Source organism: Diospyros lotus, chromosome 15 (genome assembly GCF_014633365.1).
Source record: "Diospyros lotus cultivar Yz01 chromosome 15, ASM1463336v1, whole genome shotgun sequence".
Lineage (NCBI taxonomy): Eukaryota > Viridiplantae > Streptophyta > Magnoliopsida > Ericales > Ebenaceae > Diospyros > Diospyros lotus.
In genome coordinates this window covers 19369996-19377758 of record NC_068352.1, presented here as the reverse complement: position 1 = coordinate 19377758, position 7763 = coordinate 19369996, and the positions used below count along the sequence as shown (strand labels likewise).

The following is a 7763-nucleotide window of genomic DNA, read 5'->3' as shown; positions in this document are numbered from 1 at the left end:
AATGTGAATAGTATTATCTGTATTTCAATTTCACTTTCACTTGCAGAAGACAAAACGCGAACACTAAAAGGCTCAAAAAACAAGAAACCTATTTCTCATTTCACTTCAATTTCACTTAAGACAAACAAGAAATTCACTTTCTGCGTTTCATTTTGTTTTCTGCCTCTTACCTTTCAACTTACTTTTATGTATTCACGAAGAGTAGAAAAACTCAAAACAAAGAAAGCATTTCCAATGACAGACTACCAACCACCAATAACCAGCAACTAGCAATGTGATTGTTCATCTTCTTGTAGAAAAACTCAAAACAAGGAAAGCATTTCCAATGACAGACCACCAACAACCAGCAACCAGCAACGTGACTATTCATCTCCTTTGCCATCACTGCCATTTGCAACCACGAAGTCACGCGAAGAAGACAAAGAGAACAATTGGTTAACAGCTATTGCAGGCATCGAAATTGTGGCCAAACGCGGAGAAGATGAGAAAACGTGGTGGCGATGGTCCTCACAAAGAAGACAGTCAGCCTTGCAAATAGCCATCGCCAACTCCCTCGTCTCCAATATTTATTTTTTATTTTGAATGTATAGAAACAACCAAAACATTTTTGTGCATAAAGTTTGTGTGTATATGTATTACGTATATACATCATTTAACACAAACACATACACACATATTTCAATCAGAAAACAACCAAAGATGCTCTTAGCAATGTTGAAAAATAATCCAAATAAAACATTAAATCAAGCCAAACTTACTTGGTTGCACAGTAGAGATAGGATCAAATAGTTAAATTACTGGTGCAAACGACATCCAAACGAAATCACAATAGATGTCGTTTGTATCCACAGCTTAAGAGTCACACATAGAATTTTTAGTTGTTGGAATTTTTGAGAGTTTTTTTTTCTTCTTCTTCTTCTGAATGGGTGTACAAGAGACTTCAAATAGTAAAAATTAAAACAACCTACTTTCTCCATGAATGGTGGAAATAGCCTTCAATTGCTGTTGGCAATTGTTTCTTCTGCAATCGCACGCAACGATTGTAGATCCAGAACCCATTATGGGCGGATGTACCCGGGTACATAATCCGGATTTACTTCAGATGTAACCGAATTAAACTGCTCTCTATGAAAAATCGAACCGAACCAACCAAACTTGTGGATTCACTTCGATTAATTTGATTTACCTAAACTATTGCTCACTCCTAACTGCAAGCTCTACATAAGTTAATGGTTATATATATATATATATATATATTCAAATTCAACTCAAAGGAATTAAATTGAATTTAACGCATGGTTGCAACCTTCTCTCCGCTGCATACACTGCATGGCCATTAGCCAATGGAGTAATTAACAACATGAATGCTAAAGTCAATGAGCCAGCAGCATTAGTAACACCACCTCCGTCTAAATCACGCAAAAAAATCAAAATTATACGTTTTTTAAATAGGATAACAAGTTCCCTAGCTAGACATTCCTAGGTAGTTAATAATGAATATATATATATATATTTGTATTTTAAAATATTTTATTCATTAATTAAATTAATTAAAAATAATAAAATCTGCCTGCTGTCAACAGTAAAAAAAAAAGAGAGGCTATCTGTGTACTGACTTGAGTGCCCACATAAAATAAAGTCAATTTCCATGCAATTTGTTCTTCCCAGTCTAAATATATATATATATAGTTGAATAAAAAATCTGTCACGCTCTTCTTAATCTTATGATGATGGTTATTGATAATAGGAAATAAGTAATTAAAAATTCATGGTGATTACAGTAATTGTCGTGTATGGTCCGATGGGATGAATATATATATATATATATATGATTATCTAATATTAGGTAAGCATAGACCCGCGTGTTAGCAAAGCTTTAACTAAAAGAAAATTGCAAGTGGGTACGCGTTTATTATTATTAGTACAATTAAGTGGGGATTTAGAATCCAACCTTAAGAATATACGGATATAAATGAAATTTCTAATATTCAATGACACAATTTGTTAAAAAGACTATGCATTAAAGAAAGTAATGGGAAATGGTATAGGAGGAATTAATTATGAGATTGAAAAAGAAGGCGTGGAGGCAAGTGGAGAAAGGAAGAAGAGCCAAGAGGTGTCTCGTGAAGCTGCACTTCAAGTCACCAAACATGGAAGGGAAATCATTGATTATTACTGCATCAACAAACAAAAACACCCAACAAAATGCCCACAAATTCATGGCTCTCTCTCTCTCTCTCTCTCCCTCTCTGTTTGCATATTCCATTCATTCATTCCCTTACTTACTCCTCCTTTTATATATATTACGAGATCCCATCTCCCTCTCTTTTTCTTCTTCTTCTTCTTCCCCTCTCTTTCTGAAAATCTCTCTTCCATTTTAACTTTCGTCTTCCATTCTTGTAGCCACCTGCTTTTGTAGCCATTTTTCCCGGAAAATAAGAGATCAATTCAACACTTGTTGTTTCCATAAAGACAAGAAAAGATCTTCTCCAGTTATCACGCTTCTTTCTACACAACAACAATTTTTGTTCCAGGGTACAATGTCGCATTCTGGCACTGAAATGGCCGCCGACTCTTTGCCCGATCGATTTCACGGCTCTTGCAGTCTCGACGATAACAAGCCCGATTTCAGAGAGCTCGATCTGGCTTCCTCCCTGTCGCCTCTGCCATCTCGCCGCCGCTCGGACGGCGGCGCTGCCGCGGCGAACTGCGGCAGTAGCAACACTCAGTATGTCAAGCGACCCAATGGTAATGCCTCCGGCGAGATTTCTGGGTCTGATACCGCTCGATCCGCCACCACAATTCGCAATTCGAAGCCGGGTCACCGGAGATCCATGTCCAGCGGGTCGCCGCTGATCTACTCCGGCTGGGGAAGCTACCACAACAGTAGCAGCACCACCAACAGCGGCGGCAGCACCACCAACAGCGGCGGCGCGTCTGGTGGCGGCGGCCCGAGTTCAGTATCTTCGCCGAACACCGTCATGTACCCGACCGGCAACATTTTCCCGTCCGGCAAGATTCTGAAATCCAATATGGGTTGCCGTACTTCTACCCGAACCGACACATTGGCCTCCGGCACCGGTAAGTACGGGCACGGCAACATAATACGCGGCGGCGGCGGCGGCGGCTCCGCTAAAGTGGAGCTTCCGTCAAAATACTTGTCGGCATCCGATCCTGAGGAGGTGAAGAAGGCGGGGAATGATTTGTATAGAAGAGGAAATTTTGTGGAGGCCTTGGCTTTGTACGATCGAGCTATATCGATGTCGCCGGAGAACGCCGCTTACCGGAGCAACCGCGCGGCGGCGCTAACGATGCTGAGGCGGGTGGGAGAGGCGGTGAGGGAGTGCGAGGAAGCTGTGAGGTTGGACCCTGGCTATGGCAGAGCTCACCAAAGGCTGGCCTCTCTCTATATCAGGTGAATATTGAAAACCACCTTAAATTTCCGTGTTCTATTTTTCGTTTGATTTTTGATTTGTATGTATGCGTGAACAATCCCATCCTAACAAGTGGTATTAGAGCTGATTGCTAGTTCTCTCTTAATGGGTATTGGCTAATACAACCTAGATCTCAGAAATCTTTCTTGCTACTATCTTCTAAGTCCATCTCTGTGGATTCTAGTTATCTGGGTGGTTAATTCCAACAATTCATGGCTCTTTCACTTCCTGTCTTGTCTCTCTATATCCTGTTTTTCTAAGGAAGCTGATACTGGTAATTATAAAGGATCTCTTTGAATGTGCATGGAACCAATTACTTGGTTTTTGGCACTATCAGTTGCCTTTTTATTGTGCTTTGGATTTTAGTTGATTTGGATTCAATGGCTTCTTCCTGTGTTTTGGTTGTTAGGTAGCAATAATTCATATGATTCCATTGATCCCGAAAGTAGGATTTGGACATGGAAGTTCAACCACCAGTTGAGCTGATATTACTGCTATTTTATGATGGATTATGAAAAAATTTAGCTGACCCCCCCCCCCCCCCCCCCCCCCCCCCCCCCCCCTCTCATTCCTTCACTATTTTGGGTTTTTGATATGATTTTAGATCAACATAGAACTTATATAGTTGTTGATAAGTCTTAATTTCTGCAATATATTTCGGACCTTTCCGAAGTGCAATTTGTGTTCATCATCCATTTCCGCTTTCTCACACTCAAGTCCGAGAATTGTTGTATGTCGTGTTTACTTGATAATTGGCTGGAGGGTTATTAAGATTTCAGACTATGAACTCCTAGTTCATCCTTTAGTTTGAAAAATGAGATTCAGTTCACTATGTTTTGATTACAATTTTAGCGCAATCGTGGCCTTGAGGGAGTTTGTGAATTTTTCTTTAACCTCGCATCATCTACAGGTTAGGGCAGGTTGAAAATGCCCGTCATCATCTTTGTTTTCAAGGGCAACAGTCTGACAAAACTGAGTTGCAGAAATTGCTTCAACTGGAGAAGCATCTCAACCGATGTGCTGATGCCCGAAAGATTGGCGACTGGAAGAGTGCGCTGAGAGAATGCGAGGCAGCAATGGTGGCTGGAGCAGAGTCTTCGCCGCAGTTATTCGCTTGCAAAGCAGAAGCCTTCTTGAAGCTCTACCAACTCGAAAGTGCAGACTCAAGTCTAGCCGGCATTACCAAGTTAGAACCCTATCCTGCATCGTGCTCGCAAACAAAGTTCTTTGGCATGTCCTCTGAAGCTTATGTTCTCTATGTCCAATCCCTGGTCGATATGGCCTTTGGAAGGTGAGTTCCAAACTAAACTTTTGTTAAACAGAGGTGGTGGAATTGGCAATTTGTTGAGTTTGAGTTTATTAAGGAAAAAAACCGGTATCTTGCAGGTTTGAGAATGCAATCGCAGCAGCAGAGAAGGCCGGGAAGATTGACTATGGTAACATGGAAGTTGCCATGTTACTGAACAATGTGAAATCGGTGACAAGAGCTCGTTCTCGTGGTAAAGATCTTTTCGATTCTGGAAGATTTGCCGAAGCCTGCTCGGCTTATGGAGAAGGCCTCCAATACGACTTGTCCAACTCTGTACTATATTGCAACAGAGCTGTTTGTTGGTCTAAGCTTGGGCTGTGGGAGCAATCTGTTGAGGACTGCAACCAAGCTCTCAAGATCCAACCAAACTACACCAAAGCCCTTCTCAGGAGGGCTGCTTCTAATTCAAAGGTTATATATATAATCACGCATATATATTTCCCGTTTTATTTGAAGCTCTTTACTGGAATTTGCCGGATCAATCAACATGAATTCATGCAGCTGACCCATTGAGTGGGATAAAGCTTGATATGATGTTGTTGTTGTACAGCTTGAAAGATGGTCAGAAGCTGCGAGAGATTATGAGGTCTTGAGGAGGGAACTACCGGGGGACAGTGAGGTTGCTGAATCGCTACTTCGTGCTCAAGTTGCATTGAAGAAATCTGGACAGGAGGAGGAGGAAGCTCCCCACGCCAAGTGTAGCGGTGAAGTGGACGAGGTTTCTAATCTCGATCGTTTTAAAGCTGCAATATCTTCGCCTGGTGATCCCTCACACTCATAGCTATAATCGGTGCTCTTCCCTTCCAAGATGTTTCAGTTCAGTTGTTCTAAAGCTCTTTCTCTTCTGTAAACTCAAAAACATTTCAGGCTTTTCAATTGTTCATTTTAAGGCAGCATCCAATCAACAATGCCAGCAAATATCTTCATTTATCAACTCACTTTCTTCTCAATATCCATCCATTCATTTCTTCAAGGTACCTCTGCATCTTGATCCTAATCAATTTACTTATTAGCCGGTTGCTAAATATGCATGCATGCCTGCATGTCGGGATCCTTCTTTTCACATAAGAAGAGAACAACAAACATTCTATTGTTTCTTTCTTCTTATACTACGTACAAATCTAAAGACAAGATCATAGATAGAAACGACTAAACGAATTAGAATCTACGAAGTCGACCCGAAACGTAATAGGAGAGAAAAAAGCTTGACATGTTGTTGTTTGTGTTATTAAAGGTGGATGTGGAAGAGAGCCCGGGGATCGCAAAAGCCGAGGGCGTTCGGACCGTCCCCACGTTCAACATCTACAAGAACGGGAGCAAGGCGAGAGAGATGGTCTGCCCCAGCCGTCAAGCCTTGGAGTCCATGGTAAGGCAATACGACAGTCCGTAAAACGAAGACAAAAGACTAGCTACGATTTTCATGTCTTGAAGATGCTTGGCCAATTGCCACCCACACAGTGAATTACTCAGAAAAGAGAAGTAGAAGTCAAAAAAAAATGTAAACTAACTTGAGCTATTTCTTGACACTTTGAATTCAATTCTTGGCTCCATTTTTGGGAAAGCCCCTTGCCCTGGTGTGTAGATAAGAGACAGAGATGATGAATGCGAAGCACCATTTATCCAACAAATTCAAGAAAGTTTGGTGAAAGTATTGATGAATGATGATGCACTTCGGCTCGCTAGGCATCCCTCATTGAATTTGTGTGGTGTGGACCACTGGGAATCATATATATAAATATGAATATATATATATGTGAAACTGTGGACTGGCTTTAGCCTGTATGGTGTTGGCTTTTCACGCTGTATTTTTTTTTTTTTTTTTTTGGAAAAAATATTTAATGTAATTGTATGTAATATTGTGATTTATTAATATTTAGATAGAGAGAAGAATAAATATATGGTTATTGTTACTGAAAATAAACTATTCCAATTTAATATTCTCAATGTTTAGAAATTAAATTTGGAATGATATATATTATTATTAAATTGTGATAGCTAAGTAAAATATTCTGAGGACAGCAAGTACTACCATTCCAAGATGGGTCCGGGCTCTGTGCCCAATGGCCCCCTATATGTTGGCTTTGGTGGGTACGGACTACTGCCTACTGGTGAGGCTGAAATTATAGCCGTTTCTTGTGATTCTCTTCTCCAATGCATGGTAGCCGTATATGCCACGTCACTGTCCCACAGTTTTTTTTATTTATAATTAGGTCTAACAGTACTGCATTTGAATTAGAATTTAGAATGTCTACGTGGACGTGGTTTTTGACTTTTCTATAAAATATTGGTAAAGAAATTTTACAAATTACAAATTCCTAATGAAAAGACGTATTTGTCACGATTTCCTAACCTTTTTTTTCTCTCGATGGCCTTTTCTATCTTCTAGATAATTTTGTCTTCGTTTTTTATTTTATTTTGAAGAGGAATTAGCTTCTCATTGAGGGAATTTGGATTGACTTTCTCGATAAAGAAAGGATTGAGAGTGGAAGTCAAACGTAACTTCTCGATAAGAATTGATTTTCTCATCCATTTGCTAAGTGTTCTTTGTTGGTCAATTTTCGATATAAATTTTGTTAGCATTGCAAGTAACGTTGCACAAAGAACCATACTTTGAAGCATTCCTATCATATCTCGTAAGGCTTGCATTTCTTTAATATGCTATTATCATAGCGCTTCATATTCTACCCAAAGGATAGTAAAAGGAGCCTGTCATGAAGAACCAGACCCATTATGATATTCATGCTGATTAACCAGGTGTTGAAAACCTAGTGGAGGTGGTTGAGTCCCCATCTGCTACTGAGATCTAGGGGAGGTGACTAAATGTTTCCATGTGGTTGAGAGTCATGTAGAGGCAACTGTGCTCCCATTGAGTGCTGAGAGTCTCGTGAGAGAAGGCGAAGTTCAACACCTTGAGAGAAAATTCATTGATTGCCTCTAGTGTTTGCCGTTGATAACATTCTTTGTTTGACTTATCATTACACTTCCCACAGATAACGCTAATTGTTGTTGTCAAAATACAA

General features: G+C 40.2%; 1 protein-coding gene across 1 annotated transcript; it reads left to right on the top strand.

Moving 5' to 3' along the window:
* Window positions 1-2087: 2087 nt before the first annotated feature.
* LOC127791348 (inactive TPR repeat-containing thioredoxin TTL3-like) lies at window positions 2088-6380 on the top strand. The gene is made up of 6 exons (XM_052321153.1): window positions 2088-3415; window positions 4345-4725; window positions 4821-5154; window positions 5294-5504; window positions 5611-5717; window positions 5978-6380. Exons 1-6 carry the CDS (start codon window positions 2541-2543, stop codon window positions 6131-6133), a joined length of 2064 nt encoding a protein of 687 aa, XP_052177113.1. The 5' UTR covers window positions 2088-2540; the 3' UTR covers window positions 6134-6380.
* The last annotated feature ends 1383 nt before the right edge of the window (window positions 6381-7763 follow it).

What these genes read in the sequence shown, in the direction of transcription:
- LOC127791348 (XM_052321153.1), top strand. Translation starts at nt 2,541, where the DNA reads ATGTCGCATTCTGGCACTGAAATGGCCGCCGACTCTTTGCCCGATCGA. An exon ending in CTGGCCTCTCTCTATATCAG is followed by an intron (nt 3,416 to 4,344) that starts GTGAATATTGAA and finishes CATCATCTACAG; the next exon opens with GTTAGGGCAGGTTGAAAATG. An exon ending in GGGCTGCTTCTAATTCAAAG is followed by an intron (nt 5,155 to 5,293) that starts GTTATATATATA and finishes GTTGTTGTACAG; the next exon opens with CTTGAAAGATGGTCAGAAGC.